Source organism: Phacochoerus africanus, chromosome 14 (assembly GCF_016906955.1).
Source record: "Phacochoerus africanus isolate WHEZ1 chromosome 14, ROS_Pafr_v1, whole genome shotgun sequence".
In the NCBI taxonomy this organism is placed as follows: Eukaryota; Metazoa; Chordata; class Mammalia; order Artiodactyla; family Suidae; genus Phacochoerus; species Phacochoerus africanus.
In genome coordinates, this window is record NC_062557.1 from 26,911,737 (window position 1) to 26,934,149 (window position 22,413).

The window sequence follows — 22,413 nt, forward strand, 5'->3', positions numbered from 1 at the left end:
TCCTCCGCTTTCCTTCCCGGTCCCGCCTCCCGACCCCGCCTCCCCTCCCCCGGCCCCCCCCCCCTCCCCGACCGCCGGGCTAGTGACGTCACGGCGCCCGCTGGCGCCGCCTGTGACGTCACGGTCCGGATTGGGGGCATTGTTAGGGTCGAAGAAGTGGCCCGTGGCGGGCGCGTGGTTGCGGCCTGATGAAAAAGGTGGTTCCCAAGCAGTCTCCGCCCAAGTTGTTCGGTGGGTGCGCTCCCCCGCGCGCGGCGCTGGTTGCTATGGACGCCCGGGCGGCCGCTGGCGGGCGGGCGCGCTCGCGCAGGGTCGCGGGGGCTGCGGCGCCGCCTCCTTTTTGCGGGTCCTGGGTCCGGGTCCACAGGGCCACGCTCGCCGCCCGGGCCGCACCATGAAATCTCTAAAGAAGGAATCCCGCCACAGAATACCTACAAACAGATTCGTGGAGTCTTCAGGTAGCTTGAAAGGTTGGCCCTGGCTGCCTTGGGAGCTCAGGAAAGCCCGACAGGGGCAGGGGTTCTGGGGCGTCACAACACAGGGCCTGGAGGATGGGGGTGATAGCCTGGAGGTAAAGATCACACGGGAATGGGGTACAGGACAAGGCGAACCCCATGCCTTAGACAAGGCGGTGAACCCTGGAGGGTGGGGCACAGTACACTGGGCCTTGGGGATGATGTACAAGGAAGGGACTCGCAGGGCAGGCTGGGGCCGCAGGGCACTGGGGCCTTGAGAGTGGGGACATAGAAAGGAGGGGACTCAGGGATCAGCTTTTGGGGAGATGACCTTGGAAAGGCAGGCCTATGAGACCTTGAACAGTATCTTAGGGTGGGATACAGAAGGCAGAATCCTTCACCTGAGTGGGTGTGAAAGAGCCAAGAAAGGAGTTCCCCCTGTGGCACAGTGGGATTGCTGTGTCTCTGCAGCACCAGGCCTGGCCTGGCACAGTGGGTTAGAGGATCTGACATTGCCGCAGCTGTGTCATAGGTCACAATTAGAGCTGAGATCTGATCCCTGGCCTGGGAACTCCATATGCCAGTAGGGCGGCCAAAAAAGAAAACAAAAGAAAAGAAAGGAAAGATCCAGAAAAGAGTTTAAGACTAGAAAGGCCAGGCCATGGGGTCTTGGGAAAAGAAATTCAGAAAAGATGCAGGAAACATGTTGAGGTGGTGAAACCAACGACCTTAGTGGGATTCTCTGCTGAGTGCCACCTTAGAGTCCTACTGGAAAAACCGGGAGAAATGCCTGACTTGGCCAGTTTTCTGATTACCTCTTCCCACCCTGTGCCCTTTCCAGCCAGACTGTGTAACCCCTGTCCTGCTTGTTTAACCTGGAGACAATCAATGGACATGATCCCTGCTTCCTGTCCTCTGCAATTACCCTCTGGTTGCGAGAGGGAGAACCCCAGGGTGCCTGGTCAGCAGGCTGACCCCATGAACTTGTGCCCATGTGCAATCCACTTCCTCTTCAGTCTTCTTTTGTTTGCATTTATTGAGGGCCTGCTGTGTGCGGGCACTGTGCTGGGCAACAAGGCCATGGGTGGTAACTGTGGGACCCCAGACCTCAGGAAATGGAGTCTTGTGAACTCCTGGAGGAGAAACCAGTCAAAAGATGGTGATACAGACGCCCGTCGGTATCAAGGGGGCTGACTTAGGCTTTGAATGGTAGATTAGGGGGAACATTTTTCTGAAGAAGATGACATCTAGGTCTAATCAAAAAACAAAAAACAAACGAAAAGCGATATGCTTCTCTAGGTCTAGGAAGAAGCTAGGGAGTGGAACTTTGACATTAATGGCCAAGGCAGAGGTGGTGAGTGTGGAGAAGGGGGGAAGGAAGCCAGAGGGGACTGCACAGGTAGGGACCAGACCACAGAAGTGCTTTACATGCCAGGTCAGAAAGTCGGTGTGTCATTGCAGCCCCTGGGGAGACCCAGCCTCAGATGATGGTGTGAGCTGAGTGTGAGGAAGGGGCAGGCCTGGAGTTAGTAGGGTTCCCTGGGAGGCCTGGAAGGGCTTTCTTTAATGCTTCTTCACAGCATGAAGGTCCAATGTAGACTACAACAAAATGCTCTTTTTTTTTTTGTCTTTTTGCTATTTCTCGGGCCGCTCCCGTGGCATATGGAGGTTCCCAGGCTAGGGGTCTAATCGGAGCTGTAGCCACCAGCCTATGCCAGAGCCACAGCAACGCAGGATCTGAGCCGCGTCTGCAACCTACACCACAGTTCATGGCAACGCCGGATCGTTAACCCACTGAGCAAGGGCAGGGATCGAACCCGCAACCTCATGGTTCCTAGTCGGATTCGTTAACCACTGTGCCACGATGGGAACTCCTCTTTTTTTTTTTTTTTTGGCCATACCCGTGGCATTGGGACGTTCCCTGGTCAAAAATTGAACTCGTGCCACAGCAGTGACAACACCGGATCCTTAACCCACTGAGCCACCAGAGAACACGGAGATGCTCTCTCATGATATACTTTTTTTTTTTTTTTTGTCTTTTTGCCATTTCTTGGGCAGCTCCTGCAGCACATGGAGGTTCCCAGGGTAGGGGTCGAGTCGGAGCTGTAGCCACCGGCCTACACCAGAGCCACAGCAACACAGGATCTGAGCCGCGTCTGCAACCTACACCACAGCTCACGGCAACACCGGATCCTTAACCCACTGAGCAAGGGCAGGGGTCGAACCCGCAACCTCATGGTTCCTAGTTAGATTCGTTAACCACTGTGCCGTGACGGGAACTCCTCATGATATACTTTTAACAGTTAGGAGAGAAAGAGGGAAAAATAGCTAGTCTGCTTTCCCAAGGGCAGTCAAGGGCTTTCCTAGCTACTGCCTGCTGTTTACCTAGTTTCCGAGGATCTTATCAGATTTGAACTTTCTGCTGTAAACAAATCAAGGAAAGATCCTTTCACTGCATATTTATTTTTAATAAGAGGAAATTTGACTTGTTAAATAGCCCTTGAGTTAAGAACATGCATTAAGGTGAGGAAGGAAAAAAACCTTCCAAAATGCCTTTTTCCTCCTAAATTTCTCAGGGGAAGTCTCTGATGTAGCCCGGCTATACTACCCTACTACAGACCAGACCTGAGCCACAGCAGTGACAATGCCAGATCCTTAATCTGCTGAGCTTCCAGAGAACTCCTAAAGTTATGTTTAGAATGATTCTGGCTTGTTTTGTTTGTTTGTTTGTTTTGCCATTAACTATATAGGCATTTTCTTTAAAATAGTTTGCTTTTGGTAACCAAAACACCTGCCCTGATGTTTTAATTATACTGCTTCTTAAAAATTAAAGCACCATGAGAAGCAGTGGACAAAACCTAGGTGTGTTTTAAAGTCCTAAAGGCAGGAGTTCCTGTAGTGGCTCAGCGGAAACGAATCTGACGAGCATCCGTGAGGATACAGGTTTGATCCCTGGTCTCGCTCAGTGGGTTAAGGGTCTGGTGTTGCCGTGAGCTGTGGTGTAGGTCGCAGATGCAGCTCAGATCTGGCGTTGCTGTGCTGTGGTGTAGGCCAGTAGCTATAGCTCTGACTTGAGCCCTAGTCTGGGAACCTCCATATGCTGCAGGTGCAGCTCTAAAAAGACAAAAATAAATAAATAAGTAAAAGTCCTAAAGGCAATGCTTAGGTTTTCTCTTGATTGATTTGCATAGGGCCTTACATCAAAGCTTTCTGAACCAGAGGGCAGCCGACAGGACAGTGCCAGCCAGGGGAACGAGAGGCATTTGAAACAGTGAATGCACCTCTGTGGAAGGAAGACAGGGACTGTGTCCTTGGGGCCTAACTTGCTTCTGCCCTGGGAGTTGGCGTGGTGCTCTGGCGTGGCGCATGGGAGAAACAGGCTCAGATTTGGCTCCACTTTCCTCCAGGCCCTTGAGCCGCTCCGTCAAGCGCTTCATCACGGCGGTACACTCCTAAGTGATCTCCTGTTCACCCCTGAATCCATTCCTTGCCCTGTCATGGCCCACAGGGTAAAAACTGAAGTCCTTTACACAGCTCACTAAGCTCTTTGTGATACAGTTACTGCTTCCCCCTCCAAGGCTCTGCTTCCTACTTCCCACCTCGCTGCGTACCAGCTATTTATTTTATTTTTATTTTTTGTCTTTTTGCCATTTTTTGGGCTGCTCCCGCGGCACATGGAGGTTCCCAGGCTAGGGGCCGAATCGGAGCTGTAGCCACCGGCCTACGCCAGAGCCACAGCAATGCAGGATCCGAGCTGTGTCTGCAACCTACACCACAGCTCACGGCCAATGCCAGATCCTTAAGCCACTGAGCAAGGCCAGGGATCAAACCCGCAACCTCATGGTTCCTAGTCGGATTCGTTAACCGTTGAGCCATGACGGGAACTCCGCACCAGCTATTTAAAAACACATGCTTTGCGTTCCAGGTGTGTGCTCCATCCTCCCTTGCCTCTAAGCCTCTTCACGCTATGCCCACTGGAATGCCCATTCGGTGCCCTTTCCCTTGTCTTTCTTCCTCCTGGAGCTCTCAATCTACTTACCTCCTTAGGAGGCCCTCCCTGATCACCCCCCACACGTGGCTGGGGCCCCCTGGATGCTCCCATGGTCACCTTTGTTCAGTGTGTTTGAGAGGCTTGCTCCCGTGGGCATGTGCTCTCTGAAGCCTAAGACTTTGCCTTGTATCCCCAAAGCCTAGCACTGTGCCTGGCATGTAGAAGATGCTTAAATAGTGTTATTAAATGAAAGAATGTGAAGCAGACAGTCAGTGGTGAATGTGCTGCTTTCCCCAGAGCGTCTGCATTTTAACCAGTGTGTTAAGAGACCCAGCACCTTCACCCAGAAGACTGGGTCAGTGCCAGCAATGGAGAGAGGAGGCCGAAAAGGCAGCTGGTCCAGTTGTCCCAAAACACTGTGCATCAGAGCCATATAAGGAGTTTTATTATTTTTATTTATTTATTTTTTTGCTTTTTCAGGCTGCACCTGCAGCATATGGAATTTCCCAGGCTAGGGGCTGAATTGGAGCTACAGCTGCCGGCCTACGCCACAGCCACAGCAACGTGGGATCTGAGCTGTATCTGCGACCTACACCACCGCTCACAGACACACAGGATTCTTAACCCATTGTGAGAGGCTAGGGATCAAACCCGTATCCTCATGGATGCTAGTCAGGTTCCTTACCCCTGAGCCACGATGGGAACTCCCACCTAGGAAGTTTTGTAACACAGTTCCCAGGCCCTGACTCCATGTGGGAGCCAGGAAGCTGTATTTGTAAAACTCCCCAGGAGATTCTGAGGCAGACACTTGACTAATATTCGGGAACCACTGATGTGGTCCAGCTTCTTTTTTTTCACACAAGACAGACCAAGAGAGGTTAAGGGATGTACCCAAGGTTGTAAGCAGCCTTGCCTGGAAGGCAACGTCTGATCTTAATTCTGGCTACAGAAGCCTGGGTCACTGTGGTGGGCCGGGGAAGTGGGTAGGGGGACCTATGAGAGAGAGTTCTGTCACTCTGGAAAAGTGCCGCCCAGGCCACCTTGGCAGCCTCCGCTCTCCATCAAAGTGGCCAACTCTGCCTCCCTCCGTGGAGTCTAATATCTGTTTTTAAGCACTTGACCTTTCTGCCTCTCTTCAGAAAAGAAGCGGGCGAAGGTCCCTGAACAGCCCACACCCCCGATTCAGGAAGAACCTGAGCCCGTTAGCAATGTCCTCCAAGGAGATGACATTCTTGCCTTGGCCATTAAGAAGGAAGATCTGAAGAAGGTAAGTATGAAGTCCAGAGATCCCTTCCTGCAGGAACAGGGCTCCCTGCCACCTGGGGGGTCTAGGACTTGAACCATATCCATTGTCTGCCTACCACCTCCCTCCTCAGGAGTATCTAATTCCTTGGAAAACTCCATTAAACACACATCTGTGCACATTTGCATCTAAAGGAATTTACTATGCTGTTTATTTTAAAATTTCTGAGATTCACAGGGAAGGGAGAGAATGAAGTAATTTGCATCCTGTAGAGGCAAGTGCTCTGGCCCCCATTTCGCAGAAGGGACAATGAAGTTTAAGAAGCAAAATTAGGAGTTCCCATCGTGGCGCAATGGTTAACAAATCCGACTAGGAACCATGAGGTTGCGGGTTCGATCCCTGGCCTTGCTCAGTGGGTTAAGGATCCAGCGTTGCTGTGAGCTGTGGTGTAGGTTGCAGACATGGCTCGGATCTGGTGCTGCTGTGGCTGTGGTGTAGGCCAGCAGCTACAGCTCCGATTAGACCCTAGCCTGGGAGCCTCCATATGCCGAGGGAGCTGCCCAAGAAGTGACCAAAAAAAAAAGAAGCAAAATTACAGGTGTGGATAACCCTGCCCCGCCCAGGCTTAACCCAGAAGAATCAGCCACTTCTCACCTGAACTGTGTGGAGGCATGAGATGCTATTTTTTCCCCAGAGCGTTACTAAGTCTATCTTTTGCACAGGCATTTCCTCGATAGAACATATGGACAGCTCTAGAGAAACAGATTTGTCAGCCTTTAGGAATTCCACCAAGAATTAGGACAGAGAAGAAGGTGGTATTTTTTCCTCCCCGGATCTCCCATGGAATCTCCTCTGTTTTATTTCTTTTTAGCAACACAGTCCTCGCCTTATTGAAACAGAAGATAAACCTGTCACTACCCAGAAATTTATCATCCGTAAACTCAAACCCAAGGATCGTAGGAGGAAGGTCTGCCACTTAGTGGCACATCCCGCGACCCCAGATGCAGCCACAAAGCCCCTGGACTACTCTGGTATGCCCAGCCCCGGCCCTGGCATCTGAAGTCATGGGTCACCCTGGAGAGAAAGCCAGGTCCCCATCAGGAAGCAGCCTCTTGAGCCGTTTATACCGCTGGCTGCAGCTTGCCTTCCCCGCTCTTTTTACCCCCAGGACCAGGCGACATCTTCCACGGCAGTGACCAGATCTTGTCTCACCATATCTTGGGGAGTCTCCATGACTTCAAGAGAATTGCACTTGCTCGAGGGAACACCGAGGTTCGTTTGTACAGAGCTGCCTGCGGGAGAGAGATCACTGATGTCATTTCATGAGTTTAAGAGGCAAAGAAGAGGCCAGCAGGACTGGGGTTGCAGAGACAGTCCAGGCTCTGGGCCCCCGAGTCTGAGTGACCCTTCCCCCCCAGATAATGAAGCCAAAGTACGCTGGCTTCAGCTGAAGTCAGGAGTTCACTGTAAGGAGACAGAAGCGCCTCAAGGAAGCCGAAAGCCAGAATGTGTCTGGCTCCCGCCCGACCGACCCCGGCTTCAGGATCAGGGCTCCCGTGTTGCCCTCTGCTCCTCTGGGCCCTGGTGGGCGTTATTTCACGTTGTTCTCCCTGGTCCACGTGGTGGAGGAAGGTGGCTCTGCACAGCTCCCCGGCCCACGTGGAGAGTCTGTCCTTCCGACCTTCCTGTCATGCAACACTTGTGTGTCAGTTCCTTCACTCCTCTGCTTGCCAGGCAAAGACTCTCCGATTGGTCCAGTGCTAAGAGGCCTGGAGTCATATAAACATGGCTCAGTTGGAGTTGCCTGTTGTAGCTCAGTGGTAACAAACCCAACTAGTATCCATGAGGATGTGGCTTTGATCCCTGGCCTCACTCAATAGGTTAAGGATCCGGTGTTGCTGCGAGCTGTGGTGTAGGTCAGAGACACGGCTCAGTTCCTGAGTTGCTATGGCTGTGGTGTAGGCCAGCAGCTGCAGCTTTGATTGGACCCCCTAGCCTGGGAACTTCCATAGGCCATGGGCACGGCCCTTAAAAAAAAAAAAAAAAAAAAAAGGCTCAGTCACATGGCAGATGTAAAGAGGACAGATATACTTAAGACAGTGACCCCAGTCTTAGAACAAGTCTCCCCATTCTAGGGGAGAGGGGACTGACAGCGGCTTCCGAGGTCCCCTGGTTCTGCAGTGTGTCTTCTGTCACGCGCTACCTTAGGGTCCTGGAGAGGAGGGACTCAGCAGAGAGGGGACAGCAGGGATTGAGGCCTGGAGAAGTCAGCCCTGGCTCCACTCCTTCCCACACCCTCCTCCCCTCGCTCTTTTCAGCTGGTCGAGCTGATCCACACCCCGCCCTGTCTGATGACCCTCATCTCGGATACAGAAGAGCCCAAGCGGGAAGCCCCCAAGGAAGAGAAGGCACACCCTCCCTGGGCCCCACCTCCTCAGCACAACTTTCTGAAAAACTGGCAGCGCAACATAGCCCTGTGGAAGAAGCAGCAGGAAGCCCTCAGTGGTGAGCAGAGCAGACAGGGCATCCAGGCTCTGCTGCCGTGTCTTTTTCCTCTCCCTCCACCTCCGGAGCCTGGATTCAGGCTGCTCATGTTTGTGCTTCCTGCTCTTAGTGGGTCGTGAAATCAGCCCAGTGACCTGAGCTGGTCAGTGCCGAGTGCTCAGGCCCCTGCCTGCTCTGATTTTGGTGGCAGGACTGCATTCTCGGCTCTCTCTCTAGAACGGCTGAAGAAGCCAGTGGGTGAGCTGCTGATGCACATGGGGGAGACCTACAGACAGATCCAGGAGGAACGGGAGCTCATTGACCGTGCGCTGCCCAGGCGGCCCGATGGGAAGGTAGGGACAGCATTCCCAAGTGCCCTGTGAGGAGGGTCTGGACAGCTGGGGGCCAAAAAAAAAAAAAAAATCTATCCAGGAGTTCCCGGTATAGTGCACTGGGATTGACAGTGTCTCTGCAGTGGCAGGGACGTGGGTTCGATCCCTGGCCCAGCACAGTGGGTTAAGGATCCTGCGTAGGTCGCAGCTCCAGCTTGGATTCCATCCCTGGCCCAGGAACTCCATATGCCGTGGGGAGGCCAGAAAAGAAAAAAGAAAAATCTACCCAGTGTAAAACATCGTTAAGCCCTCAAGACCTTCACTAAATTCTATTATTGCTCCTATTACTAGTCATTCAGAGACTGGCCAGGTAAGTAATTTGGCCTGTGATGGTCACTGTTAGTCAGTTTGAGGAAAAAGGAATCATGGGTACTAAGTTATTAGAATAGTCTTTGTCTTTTGTCTCCTAAAAGCTGAGACTCCAGGTTTCGTGGCCCAGGGTGCCGTGTTGGGCTCTGGTATGTCAGTATAGTTACCCAGCCCAAACTACCCTGGCTGGGGCCAGGGAAACCTACAACAGGGCAGCCTCAAAACAAGAAAGGGGGTGCTTCTCTCCTGCTCCCAGGGCAGCACGGTTCCCCTGGAGAGAGCATCTTTGTCTGTGGAGTTCTTACCTCCCCTGGCCCCCCAGCAGCCTCTCCAGGGTGCTCAGGTGGGCTGACTCATCTGTCTCCCATCGCCAGGTCTCTGGATTGACCAATGGGTTCTGGAGTCGACTGGAATACTTGGGAGATGAAATGACGGGTCTGGTAATGACGAAGACAAAAACTCAGCGTGGCCTCGTGGAACCAATCACCCACATCAGGAAGCCCCGCTCCATCCAGGCGGAGATGGGTGAGGAGCAGGCTGTAAATGAAACAGCACCTTGTGACTGGGCCAGGGTGCGAGAGACCAGGGCTCTGGGGTGATACCGACATGGGATCAAGTCCTATGGCCTGTGGAAGCCCACTTCCCCCTTCTGTAAGACCGCAGGGGCAGTGGTGGGAGGAGCCAGGGGACACATGGCCCTGGGGTTGCACAGTCCTCACCGCAGGCCGAGCCACTATGGCTGCGGAGCACCCGGAATGTGGCTGCTCTGAACTGAGATGTGCTCTAAGTGTAAACTGCACCCTGGATTTCCAAGATCAGTTTGAAAAAAATAGATTTCATTAGTCATTTTTTTATTCATTACATATTGAGATAGTATTTGTAATATATTGGGTTAAACTCTAGTCCTAAAATTAATCCCATCTGTTTCCTAAAAAGGTAAAACCTTCTAAAATGTGGCATCTGAAAAATTTAAATTTACATATACATGGCCTGCAGTGCATGGTTTGCATGACATTTCTAATGGGCAGCACTGCTTGAAAGGCCACCAGACTGCCTGGGTTCAGATCCCAGCTGTGTTGAGTTCATGAACGCCAGCGAGTTGAACCCCTCTGGCCTTCAGTTTCCCTGTCTGTAAAGTACGCATGGGGTTGTGAGGGGGTGAAATGAGATATCACGTGTATTAAGAAGTTTGAGTTCGAGTTCCCTGGTGGCCTAGTGGTTAAGGATTTGGCATTGTCACTGCTGTGTCCTGGGTTCAAGCCCTGGCCTAGAAACTTCTGTATGCCATGGGTATGGCCAAAAAAGAAAAAAAGAAAAAAGAGGTTAAGTTGTTAAAAGAAAAAAGAAGCCCATTGTTAAACACTCAATAAAAAGTAGCTGCTATGGTTATTTTTATTATAACCCAAAGATCTGATGGTTTGGAAGCTAATTTTGCAGGAGCCCTGTGCAGGGCTGCTGAGCAGTAGGTATGGGGCCGGGAGGAGGGGAGCCCTGCTCACAAGGAAGCTGTATTTTCACCTTTCCCAGAACCGGTGCTGGCACCGGCACTCCCGGAGCCCTCAAGAGCGGGTGGGGAAGGGGGCAGGGAAGCAGCTTGTGCTGAGGGTCCTCGGCCCCTGCTCTAGGATTGCCACCCCAGAAGGATGCTTGGTACCGCTACACCTGGGATCGGAGTCTGTTTCTGATCTACCGACGCAAGGAGCTGCAGATCATCATGGCAGAGCTGGATTTTAGCCAGCAGGTTAGTAAGGCCCCTGTGCCTCATCTGAAGCCCCTCAGGGGGGGCACCTGTCTTAGTCCGCTAACCTTTCTTTTCTCCGTCTCTCGGAGGATATTGATGGCCTGGAGGTGGTGGGCAGAGGGCGGCCTTTCTCGGCTGTTATGGTGGAAGACTGTTCGGTGTTTGAAAGGAGCCAGGAAAGCTCCTCTACAGACACACTGCACTTGTGAGTTGGGCCTGGGCCCTAGGGAGAGCGTTTGGAGAGTGTGGCTTCCCTAACTCCCACAAGTGTTATAGGGAGGGCTTCCCTCCCTGAAATCAAGGTGCCTCCATTCCAGCCTCTCGCTAGTGGCTGCACCCCCTCCTCTAGCCCATTTGAAGGGACAGCCGTGCTTGCCATCTGTTCTCCTCCAGCAACCAGCCCCTAATGGGGATTTCCTAGACAGGCTTCCCTCCCTGAAATCAAGGTGCCTCCATTCCAGCCTCTCGCTAGTGGCTGCACCCCCTCCTCTAGCCCATTTGAAGGGACAGCCGTGCTTGCCATCTGTTCTCCTCCAGCAACCAACCCCTAATGGGGATTTCCTAGACATTCCTTTGCTCATAAAGGGGGGCCCTCCAGACTCTCCCAGTACTGCGTGGCTCTGCATGAAGTCTCTTTATGTCCAAGAAAACCTCCCACCTGCAGGAACGGAGCAGGATGGAGCTGAAGACGCTCCACTGGCGGGCAGAGCCGGGCACATCTCCAGACTGCCTGGCAGCCATTTCTATGGGCTCCAGGTAGCAAGACTGTGGCAAGCTCAGGGAAAATGAGTCATTGGTTTTTTTCTTTTTTCTTTCTTTTTTTGCTTTTTAGGGCCACACCTGTGGCATATGGAAGTTCCCAGGCTAGGGGTCAAATTGGAGCTGCAGCTGCTGACCTGTGCCACAGCCACAGGAACTGTGGGATCCAAGCTGTGTCTGCCACCTACACCACAGCTCACGGCAATGCTGGATCCCTGACCCACTGAGCGAGGCCAGGGATTGAAGCCACATCATCGTGGATTCTAGTCAGATTTGTTTCTGCTGCCACGAAGGGAACTCCTAGTCATTGGTTTTTCTTACAGAGACTTATTGACCAATCACTGTGATATGGTCCCCATGGCTGTTCTCGGCCCTTCTCTGCTGTTCTGTGGGAAGCCAGCTTGCTGGATCCGAGGCAGTAACCCAGAGGACAAGGTAAAACTGCCTTCGCCCTCACCCACCTGCTGGAAGGGCCACCCTCATTGAGCAGTCCCAAGGTGGCCGTGCCCAAGGTGACTGGCAGTCACAAGGACCTGCACACTCCCCTGTTTGCATTGTTATCTAGTCATACTTTCAGCATGTGTCTGAAAATGTTAACAGCAAGGCTAATCTGAATCAGAGTAAAGTCACAAGACTGAAAAGAGAGTGTCACAAGCCACCCAGTTTGTACCTAGTCCCCAGACATGTAAATAAACAAACCTTCTCAAAAAAACTGTGCATTAAGAAGATTCTGAGATACTCCTCAGATGCTAAGGAGCAGAAATGTTCCTCAGATATAAAATCGATTTTAGGAGTTCCCGTCGTGGCTCAGTGGTTAACCAATCTGACTAGCATCTGTGAGGACGCGGTTTTGATTCCTGGCCTCGATCAGTGGGCTAAAGATCTGGCATTGCCGTGAGCTGTGGTGTAGGTCGCAGACGCGGCTCGGATCCCACTTTGCTGTGGCTGTGGTTGGAGCCCTAGCCTGGGAACCTCTATATGCTACCGGTGAGGCCCTAAAAAACAAAAAGACAAAATGAAATGAAATGAAATAAAATAAAATAAATTGGAGTTCCCATCGTGGCTCAGTGGTTAACGAATCTGACTAGGAACCATGAGGTTGGGGGTTCGATCCCTGGCCTTGCTCAGTGGGTTGAGGATCCGGCATTGCCGTGAGCTGTGGTGTAGGTGGCAGACACGGCTCGGATCCAGCATTGCTGTGGCTCTGGCCTAGGCTGGTGGCTACAGCTCCAATTAGACCCCTAGCCTGGGAACCTCCATATGCCACGGGAGAGGCCCTAGAAAAGGCAAAAAGACAAAAAAATAAATAAAAATTAAAAAATCAGTTTTATCTCCTCTCCTTACTGTTGATGGCAGCCTCCAAGACAGCCACTGCTGGGGTAGGGATGCTTACCTGCCTGAGAGTGGCCGGGCCCTGGAGATCCAGGCCATGAGACTCTCAGTGCCAAGGCCGGAAACGTCCCGGCAACGCGGGCTGAGTTGGTCACCCGAGGGCAGGACTGCCTTCAAAGACATTTCTAGACCTCCTCTCTCCCCAGAAGCATGTTGGGATTGCTGTCCGCTTGACCTTCGAAACTCTAGAAGGGGAGAAAACATCTTCGGAACTGACCGTGGTCAATAACGGCACCGTGGCCATTTGGTATGACTGGCGACGACGGTCCCAGCCGGACTCTTTCCAAGACCTGAAGAGGAACAGGATGCAGCGGTTTTACTTCAACAATCGGGAAGGTACCTGGGAGGCACTGCCCCACTCACCCCTCTCAGCCAAAGTCTAGCCGGTGCCCTTCCTGTTAAGTGCCAGCCCCTCGCCCACCTGTCCCTCCTGTTCCTTTCTCTCTCTCTCTTTTTTTTTTAAATGATTTTTATTTTTTCCATTATAGTTCTGTTACTTTTCTACTGTACAGCAAAGAGACTCAGTCACACATACATACCTACATTCTTTTTCTCACATTATCCCCCATCATGCTCCATCACAAGTGACTGGATATAGTTCCCAGTGCTGTACAGCAGGAGCTCTTTGCTTATCCATTCTTTTTTTTTTTTTTTTGTCTTTTGTTGTTGTTGTTGTTGTTGTTGTTGTTGCTATTTCTTGGGCCGCTCCCGCGGCATATGGAGGTTCCCAGGCTAGGGGTTGAATCGGAGCTGTAGCCACCGGCCTACGCCAGAGCCACAGCAACGCGGGATCCGAGCCGCGTCTGCAACCTACACCACAGCTCACGGCAACGCCGGATCATTAACCCACTGAGCAAGGGCAGGGACCGAACCCGTAACCTCATGGTTCCTAGTCGGATTCGTTAACCACTGCGCCATGACGGGAACTCCTGCTTATCCATTCTGAATGCAGTCATTTGCATGTATTAATCTCAGACTCCCAGTCCATCCGACTCCCCCTCCCCTCTTTTTTTTTTTTTTGGTCATGCCTGCAGCATGCAGAAGTTCCCAGACCAGGGGAGATGGGATTAAGACGGCAGACTCATAGGACTGGAGCTTACCTTCTCTCCTAGAAGTTTCCAGACCAAGGGCTGAACCCACACCTCAGCGGTGACCTGAGCCACAGCAGTGGTGATGCCAGACCCTTAACTGCTAGGCCACCAGGGAACTCCCGTCCGGTGTTTTTTCATGAAGCGCAGCATCTCCTCTTTCTGTCTGTTGGGGAACGGTGGAACGTTTGAGAACACAGGGGGCGAGCTACCGGGGAGCAGAAGCATTCTAGGGGTTCCCTTACACGTATGCACAGCCCTGAGGCTGGGACGACCGACTGTCCCTGGATGCTTGGGACAGTCCTGGTGTTAGCCCTGCAAGTCCCACATCTCAAGAAAGCTCTCCATCCTGGGCAAGCCGGAACCCTTGGCCACCCTACCTGGGACTTACTTAACCCTATGCATGCAGACTTGGGGCTCTGCAGCTCCTATTTGGTGAAAACTCTGTCTCGTCCCTCTCAGGTGTGATTCTGCCTGGAGAAACGAAAACCTTTACCTTCTTCTTCAAGTCTTTGAACGCCGGGATCTTCAGGGAATGTTGGGAGTTTGGAACCCACCCCATCCTGTTAGGAGGTGCCTCTCTGCAGGTCAATCTCCATGCAGTCTCCCTGGCCCAGGACATTTTTAAGGATGAGAGGAAGTTACTGGAGGTAAGGGACCCGGGATCTCGGCCCCTGTGGACACTGTAGGTTAATCTAGGCTGCTCCCTGGCACAGCCTGCAGGGATCCTGTTTCTCCCAGTCCACTAGGTAGATTTTTCAAAAACAGACGCTACTCTTGCTCGCCAAACACTCCTCAGGGCTTTGTGATGTGACAGATGGGAGGGCAGGCAAGAGAAGGGGAGCTCTGAGCTCCACGGTGCGTGGCCCCAGTGCCTTAGGAAGAAATGAGACGGGGCCTTAAGATGCAGACGGCGTGGAAGCACTTACTTGGGTGCAAACACCCGTGACCCTCCACACCCCTGTCTGTTCACTGTCTAGAATGATCCAGTGGAGTTGCAGTTAACTGGTGTAACTTCACAACCTGGCAAAAAACCAGAGAGGATTATGTAACCCCTGGGGCCAGCACCCAGGAGTGTGAGGGGGGAACTGGGAGCCCGTGGCCCATCCATTCTGTGGCCTGGCCATCTGGCCCTGTGCTTTGGGAGATTCTAGGGAAAGCCATGCTTTTTAAATTCATCATGGCCCCCAAACCCAAGCCAGCTACTTCCATGGGGGCTCAACCCTTGATGCATAAAGGTGATTTTTGCCAAATTTCTGTCTGTTTTCCTTGCTGACTCTAGAACCAGCATCTCACACGAGATGCTCTCTCTGCTCTTTCTGTGACCCTGGCCATGTGGCCAAGCCACGTTCTCAGCAGGGCTCATGCTGTGTGGCTCTAGCCCTCCTTCCTAAGCTGGGGGAAATGCTGACTGTGTGACCTCCTGGCCCCACAAGGGAGGAGCTTTTCTGGGTCTGACCCCTTCTCTGGATCCTTCCAGCCTCTTTTAGGGAACAAGGATGTTTGGGGGAGATCCAAGGAGTATTGAGTCTGGGAATAGGGGCGTGTGTGTGTGAGAGAGAGAGAGAGGGCGAGGGAGTGTGTGAGACAGGCATGGCAGGAACTCAGTCACTCGGAAGGCACAAAGTCTTGAGGGATCTGGCTCCCCTTGAGGACGCAACATGGGTTTGGAAAGCCTGAGCTGCCACCTGTGCCACCTTCCCTTCCCCAGACCAAGCTGGCTTCCCACGAAGCAGTCACCGTCGTGGAGAACGTGCTGCAGGAGCTGCTGAGAGGGATCCTGACCCCGGAGCGTGCACAGTCACCCGTGGATGCCTACCTCACGGAGGAGGACCTTTTCCACCATAGGAACCCTCGGGTACAGGCCCCGCTTGGCCCCGGCCCATGGTGCGGGCCCCGGGAGAAAATAATAGCAAACCGTCTGAGTGCCAGGACCTGTTCTGAGCATCCATGAGTAACTCACTTTCTCCTTAGCAGCCTTGCGCGATGGGTGCTATTTATATCCTCATTTTACATGGAAGAGAGTGAGAGCCAGGGAGGTTAAGTACTTTGCCCAGGATAACATAGCTGTTATATGTGGACGCTTGGTAATAACAGAGCTTCAGCAACTCCTTAATTCAAACCCAGTCTTCCTTGGAAGCCTGAACGTAGGAAAGCTTTGAGCTGGAGGTGCCCAGGTTGAAAGGGAAGTGGGGAGCCCCTCTGGGCCCAGCTGCTCCTACCAGCTTCCTCCTGCCTCCTCCACCAGTGTTCTCGAGGGAGCGGGAAACAGGAAGAGAGCAGGCTGGCTCAGGCTCTGGGTGCCCCACACCCCGGCCTCCCCATCACGTCATCATGTGCCTCCCCTTCTCTCTGCTGCAGCTGCACTACCAGCACCAAGTGGTGCAAAACCTGCACAGACTGTGGTGCCAGTGCATGATCCTGCCCCCCAAGACCAAGGAGGCCAGGCCAGGCGAGGAAGAGCGACTCAGTCCCAGGGCCCAGGCTGCCACGGCACCCCCAGCCCACTGTGAGGAGGCCTCGATGAAGGTTGGGTCTTCTGTGCACCTCAAGAGCCCGGCATTGGACTCCCAACCTCCCTGGCAGGACAGTGAGGCCCTCAGGGACACCCGAGATCCTCTTGGGTCCCAGAAGACCAGGCCAGGGGCCAAGGGTTCTCAGCGGAAGAGCCTCATGGAGGAGATCCCGGTGGAGGGGAGGCCAGACCTGGAGAGCGCCAGGAGGCCCTGGGAGCTGGGCAGCCTGCCCCCGGCCCAGTGGAACCTCTGCCTGGAGAGCTTCAGAAAGGTGCCGCCACAGCCCTGGGGGGTTGGTGAGAAGGGCCCTGGCACAGCCGGGTTCTGGTGCTCCTGGCCAGAGCTGGGGGAGGGCTCCGGCAGCCCCTCTCACCCCCATGGGCAGAGAAACAACCTTTTAAGGGCTCGGAGGAAGCAACTTCTTGGTCATCTCCTTCGTCCCAGGGCATAGGCCACTGTAATGTAAAAGGGGCTCCTTCTCTGACCTTGGCAAAGGGCTCATGGGTACAGATTCGTGAGGGCGGGCCCAGACTCCCAGGAAGGCCCCCAGGAGACTCCATGGCTTCATCGCCTCCCGGCCACCTGCCCTCACGGCACCTCACCTGTTACTTAAGGACAAGGAAGCCATGGTGTCCTGGGCAGAACGGTTGCCCATGGTACCTCTGACCCTGCCAGGCGGTGATGGCGCTCCCGGAGGAGAACCAGAGAGAAGATGCCCTCATCAAGCTCAACAAAGCGGCCCTGGACCTGTGCCAGGAACCGCGGCCAGTGCGGTCCGACTTCCTGTACCAGATGTGGTAGGTGACACCCCCTCACCCCCAGGAGAGCTGGTCCTGTGTCCTCCCCTTTGTGGGGTCTGGGTAGGCACTCCCGGGACTCAAGGGAACTGAGCTCAGGTTGCTGAAAGATGCTGCACACATTCTGTGCCCTGGCCCCTGCCGCGGCCGCCCCTACAGCTGCTCTCCCTGTGCCGGCTGCCCTCCGAGCAGGAGCTACTGCAGAGTGAGCACCTCTTCCCTTGTTCCTTCTCAGTGAGCAGAGGAATGACCAGAGGAGCGAGCAGAGGGCAGTGGAAAGAGGGGCCGATTCCATGAAAAGCCTCAGTTGGTTGCCAGCCTCCTCATCACTGGTTTGGAATTTGCTTGGACAGGCTTGGGGTCCCTTTGCAAGGCCCTCAGAACACACCCCAGGAGCCTCACCCTGGAGCTCTTGGGCAGGTCCAGCCCCTCCAGTGGGACTGGATCCAGTTCTAGCCAGGGTTTCAAGCTGGAGTTCGTTCAAGGCTGATCTGGCCCTAGTCCCCGGCCACTCTTTCTTGACTGCCACCCGAGGGAAGCCAGATCCCCATCCCAGCATTTGCGTGGGTGCCAGTGAGGGTGCTGGCTGGACGGAGGCATGGTGCTGCCATGCGATAGCAGTGGCTTGGAAGGGAAGGACGAAGCTTCTCCAGGTTCAAAGGTAATGGCTTTTCTCCAATGGCTCCCTGTCTAGTTTGCAGCTGTGGCGAGATGTGATTGACAGCCTGGTGAGCCATTCCCTGTGGCTGAGGGCTCTGCTGGGCCTGCCTGAGAAGGAGACCATCTACCGGGACCTGCCGGAAGAGCAAGGTCAGACAGGGCAGCCACTTCTCCGGATGGTCTTTCCCGTCCCTCTGCCTGGGTGGCAGTGGCACCTCAGCCGTTTGTACCCTTCCGGTGGAACCTCTGTTAGGTTGGTCCATGGGGTAGGCCTCTGGCTACCCTTTGATCTCCTGCTCGACTGTGGGACCCAGAAGCACCCTTAGTGATCACCTTAGTTCAGTCCCCATGTTTTCCGAGTGGAATCCCAGAGAGCTGAGGTGACGTGTCATCCCGCATGTGTAGGGCCTCAACACTGCTGCCCTACACGTCTGTTCCCCAGAGTTCCAGGGCCTTGCTTCCAGCCCGTGGGGACTCACACAGCTAGAGCACTGCCAGCTCAGGGCTCCTTGCTCTCCCGGCTCCTGCCCTGTGAGGTCAGCTAGGCCTCAGGCCATCTGTCTTCCGTTCACTTCCCTTAGACCGAAAATCGCCTCCAGTCACAGAAATAAAGGTGACTTCTGGGAGAGTTGGGAAGGAGGACCGAAAAGGGGTAGCCCAGGAAAAGAAGCAGTTGGGAATCAGAGACAAAGAGGATAAAAAAGCAGCCAAGCTGCCACCTGGGAAAGAGGCACGTAGCGCGTGGCCGGGGCCTGGGTGGGGAGGGGCTGCAGAAGGTGGGCAGTCACTCCAGTGCAATGCCCGCCGCCCCAGAGCTGCTCTGGAGAAAGCCCTGGGCCTCCCTCGGGAGCTGCTGAAGGCGGCGCGTGTCTCTGTCTCTCCAAGCAGGACCGTTTAAACAGCAAGAAGCACAAAGCCAAGGATGACAAGAAACCTGTGAAATCTTCAAGCCGGGACAGGATCTCCTTGGAAGCCCCCGCCCCTGACAGCACCACCCCGTCTCAGGAGCCCATAGATCCCCTGGTCATGGAGAAATACACCCAGAGGCTGCACACGGAGGTGAGAGCAAGAGCCCGCTGTGCTGCCCTCCCCTCACTTAGGCCTGAGCTGTGTCCCTGCCTCTGCTCCCTCGTTCATTCCGTTTATTCCACAGATAATAAGTGCCCACTGCATCCGTGACGGATGCAGAGCTGCCCTTGTGAAGGGCATCCCAGTGTTTGAGAGAGACCTCATGAATAAGTAACATCTGGTGTGTCAGGGGATGAGCACGGTGGGGAAAAGAGACCGGGGCTGAGGGCCCGGGTGGGGGTAGCTGGGCCTCATTGGAAGGTGACATCGAACAAAGACTTGAAGGGAAGTGAGACGTGGCCATGTGGACATCTAGGAAGAGTGCCCCCGGGCCGGGAGGACAGAAGGGCAGAGAGCCCACCAAAGCCCCATGTGGGGCTCTGTAGGTCATTGTGAGGACACAGGGTTTTGACTAGAGGAATGATATGGTCCGATTCACGCCTTAGAAGATCCTGCTGGCTGCCATTTGGAAATGGACTCTAGAGGGAATGGAGCAGAAGCTTTTCTCTTTCTGCTGCTCCCGCTTTCTCTGTGTCAGGTGTGTCTTGGTAGATGTGTTCCTTGGGGGAGTACCGTGTAGGATGGAGTTCCCGCAAGTGTAAGGGTTTTAAAACACTGCAGAGAGGAGTTCCCTCTGTGGCACAGTGGGTTAAAGATCGGGCATTGCCACAGCGGTGGCATATGTCACAGCCGCGGCTGGGATTAGTTCCCTCGTCCAGGAACTTCCTCCTTATGCCACAGGGGTGGCCAAAACCAACAATAACCCTGGAGAGACTTTCTAAAATTTTTTTTTTTTTTTTTTAAGGGCCGCATCCATAGCATATGGAAGTTCCCAGGTCAGGGGTCTGTCTCGTCAGAGCTACAGCTGCTGGCCACAGCCACAGCCACAGCAATGTGGGATCCGAGCTGCGTCTGTGATCTACACCACAACTCACAGCAATGCCGGATCCTTAACCCGCTGAGTGGGGCCAGAGATCGAACCCGCATCTTCATGGATACTAGTTGGGTTAGTTACGGCTGAGCCACAATGGAAACTCCTAAAGTGTGTTCTTAAGCAGTAGGTTTTTAGAGATTCACTTAGGTGCTGTGTTTTGTTCTTTGTTGTCGTTGTTTCTTTGGAGGCGAGATCCCCAGAGCCATGCTTAACATGTCGAGGTGTCGAGTAGCCACGCACTGTCTTCTCTGCTGTGGTCCCCTGGGTAGCTGGGATTGCATTGTGCATTGCAATCACATTTGACACGTTACACTTAATCAGAAGCTCCATTTGCTGCTGGTGACATCACTGAGCTCTGCGGTGGGTGACATCCCTGAGATCGATGGGATCTAGAAAGTAATCACAGGGCCCTGAGGTCCCTTGTCTCTTTGAAATCAAGACTCAACTTGCCGAGCCTTCAGTGGGTCAGCTCCACTGGAAGATACAGTCTTGGAAACATTTCAGTTCACGGCTCCGTGATCTTACCGGAAGGGAAGTTGGTCTCTTGGAGGCCAGGATGAAATTGGGCTACCCTAAGGGACTCAAGAAATGGGCGCCGCTCCCCGGGCCTCCTGGAATTGCCCCTCGAGTCACTCTAGACTCTAAATGTTGCTATATGTTCAAGGGGCCAGTGCAAGATTATTGCCCTGGGCTGGTTCAAAACAAAACCATTTGTAAAAACAAAAGCTCTATAGACCTTTTGGTTACCGACATAGCTTAGTTGTCTCCCCTCTGGTTTGGGAGCGTCCACCGTGCAGTGGGGGGTGCGGGGGGGCCACTCCCTGTGCAGGTGCTTTCCACCCAGGCGCCTGTGATGTTCATTCCATTCTTCCAGGTCTACGGGCTGCTGGATGCCCTGGTGACGGACCTGCTGGTTCTGGCTGAGGAGCTCAGCCCCGTAAAGAATGTTGAGGAGGCTGTGCATCTCTGCACCTGACTTGCATGCCCGAGTTGCCTTCTGGGAAACTGTTTAACAAACACATCAATAAAGAAACTTTACGTTCTACCACGTTCCTACCACTTCCCGTTGTTAGACCTCCGTGTCCTCCTCTTCTTCTTCTTCTTTTTTTTTTTTTTTCATTTTTGGCTGCCCCTCCGCATATGGAGGTCCTGGGCCAGGGATCAGATCTGAGCTGTAGCTGTGACCTAAGCCACAGCAGCGGCAACGCTGGATCCTGAACCCACCATTGCAGGGCCTGGGATCAAACCTGCGACCCAGCACACCCAAGACACCACCAATCTCATTGTACCACAGTGGGAACTCCTCCTCCTTTTTTTTTTGTTTTTTTGTTTTTTTGTTAAATAGCAGCTTTATTGAGATATAATTCATATACTTTATAGTTCAACCTTCTGAGTGCCTGTTGTGGCACAATGGAAACGAATCCGACTAGTATCTGTGAGGATGTGGGTTCGATCCCTGGCCTTGCTCAGTGGCTCAAGGATCCAGCATTGCTGTGAGCTGCGATGTAGGTTGCAGATGTGGCTCAGAGCCAGCGTTTCGGCGGCTGCGGCATAGGCCAGCCACTGCAGCTCTGATTTGACCCCTAGCCTGGGAACTTCCATATGCCGCGGGAGTGGCCCTAAAAAGCAAAAAATAAAAACAAAAACAAAAACCTTCAACCTTCTAAAGTATACGATTCAGAAGAAGACAGTAGATTCAGTATTGTGCATTAAGTACCTCTTCAAGTTTCATCCGTGTAGCACGTGTCAGTATTTTCTTCCTTTTTATTGCCAGATAATACTCAGTTACATAGATAGGCCCCATTTTGTTTATCTCTTCATCAATTGATGGACTTACCTCCGTGTCTTGAATGTCAGATCTTTTTTTTTTTTTTTTTGTCTTTTTGCCTTTTCTAGGGCCGCTCCCGAAGCATATGGAGGTTCCCAGGCTAGGGGTCTAACCAGAGCTGTAGCTGCCGGCCTACACCACAGTCACAGCAACACCAGATCCGAGCCGTGTCTGCGACCTACACCACAGCTCACGGCAACGCCAGATCCTTAACCCAGAGCAAGGCCAGGGATCGAACCCACAACCTCATGGTTCCTAGTCAGGTTTGTTAACCACTGCGCCACGACAGGAACTCCTTGAATGTCAGATCTTGATGAAGGCAGCTCATGGTCCTCTCATGTCCCACCTGCCCTCAGCTTCCTCTCCTCCCGGTTCCTGGAGCCATCCCACAACAGGAGGAGAGAAGCACACCTGGGGAGGTGATGCGTGGGATAAGGAGCACGTTAGTAGCAGGACAAGGAATGAGTCAGGTGACAGGACAGAGAGTGTCACCCCTTGTAGTCCCTGCCCCTGGCCTTTGTTGGCTCACACATGTGGGGTCGTGCTTCCTGGAACAAGGTTTTCCCAAAGAGTCCTCACCAAGTATTGCCAAAAGCATGTGCCGGGGAAGAGAATTAGACCCCACGGGACCTGGCTCCTTGAGATCCACATATTTCAGCTGGGTCCACGGGCCTCATCCCAGTCCCAGAGGATCACGCTCACCCCACTCTTAAACCCTAGAGTCCAGATCCCTGTGTCAGCAGCGAGAGATCATTA

General features: G+C 53.4%; 1 protein-coding gene and 1 long non-coding RNA gene across 7 annotated transcripts; one reads left to right on the forward strand and one right to left on the reverse strand.

Annotated features, from left to right (window-relative positions):
• The first annotated feature begins 122 nt into the window (after positions 1 to 122).
• MYCBPAP (MYCBP associated protein) lies at positions 123 to 20,877 on the forward strand. Of its 6 annotated transcripts, none has more exons than XM_047757862.1 (19): positions 123 to 231; positions 5,586 to 5,713; positions 6,561 to 6,720; positions 6,858 to 6,961; positions 8,008 to 8,194; positions 8,411 to 8,526; positions 9,249 to 9,399; positions 10,500 to 10,615; positions 10,705 to 10,820; positions 11,698 to 11,809; positions 12,913 to 13,102; positions 14,317 to 14,504; positions 15,566 to 15,712; positions 16,216 to 16,641; positions 17,046 to 17,167; positions 17,862 to 17,977; positions 18,409 to 18,557; positions 18,716 to 18,886; positions 20,704 to 20,877. In XM_047757862.1, exons 1-19 carry the CDS (start codon positions 189 to 191, stop codon positions 20,803 to 20,805), a joined length of 2,844 nt encoding a protein of 947 aa, XP_047613818.1. In that variant the 5' UTR covers positions 123 to 188; the 3' UTR covers positions 20,806 to 20,877. The 6 variants fall into 6 exon arrangements, with proteins under 6 accessions (XP_047613818.1, XP_047613823.1, XP_047613819.1 ...); XM_047757867.1 differs by lacking the exon at positions 123 to 231 and adding an exon at positions 260 to 458; XM_047757863.1 differs by lacking the exons at positions 123 to 231; positions 20,704 to 20,877 and adding an exon at positions 272 to 458 and having other exon boundaries at positions 17,862 to 18,080; positions 18,716 to 18,818.
• On the reverse strand, positions 6,731 to 14,358 carry LOC125114537 (uncharacterized). Its single transcript, XR_007131841.1, has 4 exons — positions 13,867 to 14,358; positions 12,768 to 13,056; positions 9,180 to 9,411; positions 6,731 to 6,981 (listed from the first exon to the last, which is right to left on the reverse strand). It is a non-coding gene; the product is annotated as an uncharacterized LOC125114537 (long non-coding RNA).
• Positions 20,878 to 22,413: the final 1,536 nt, after the last annotated feature.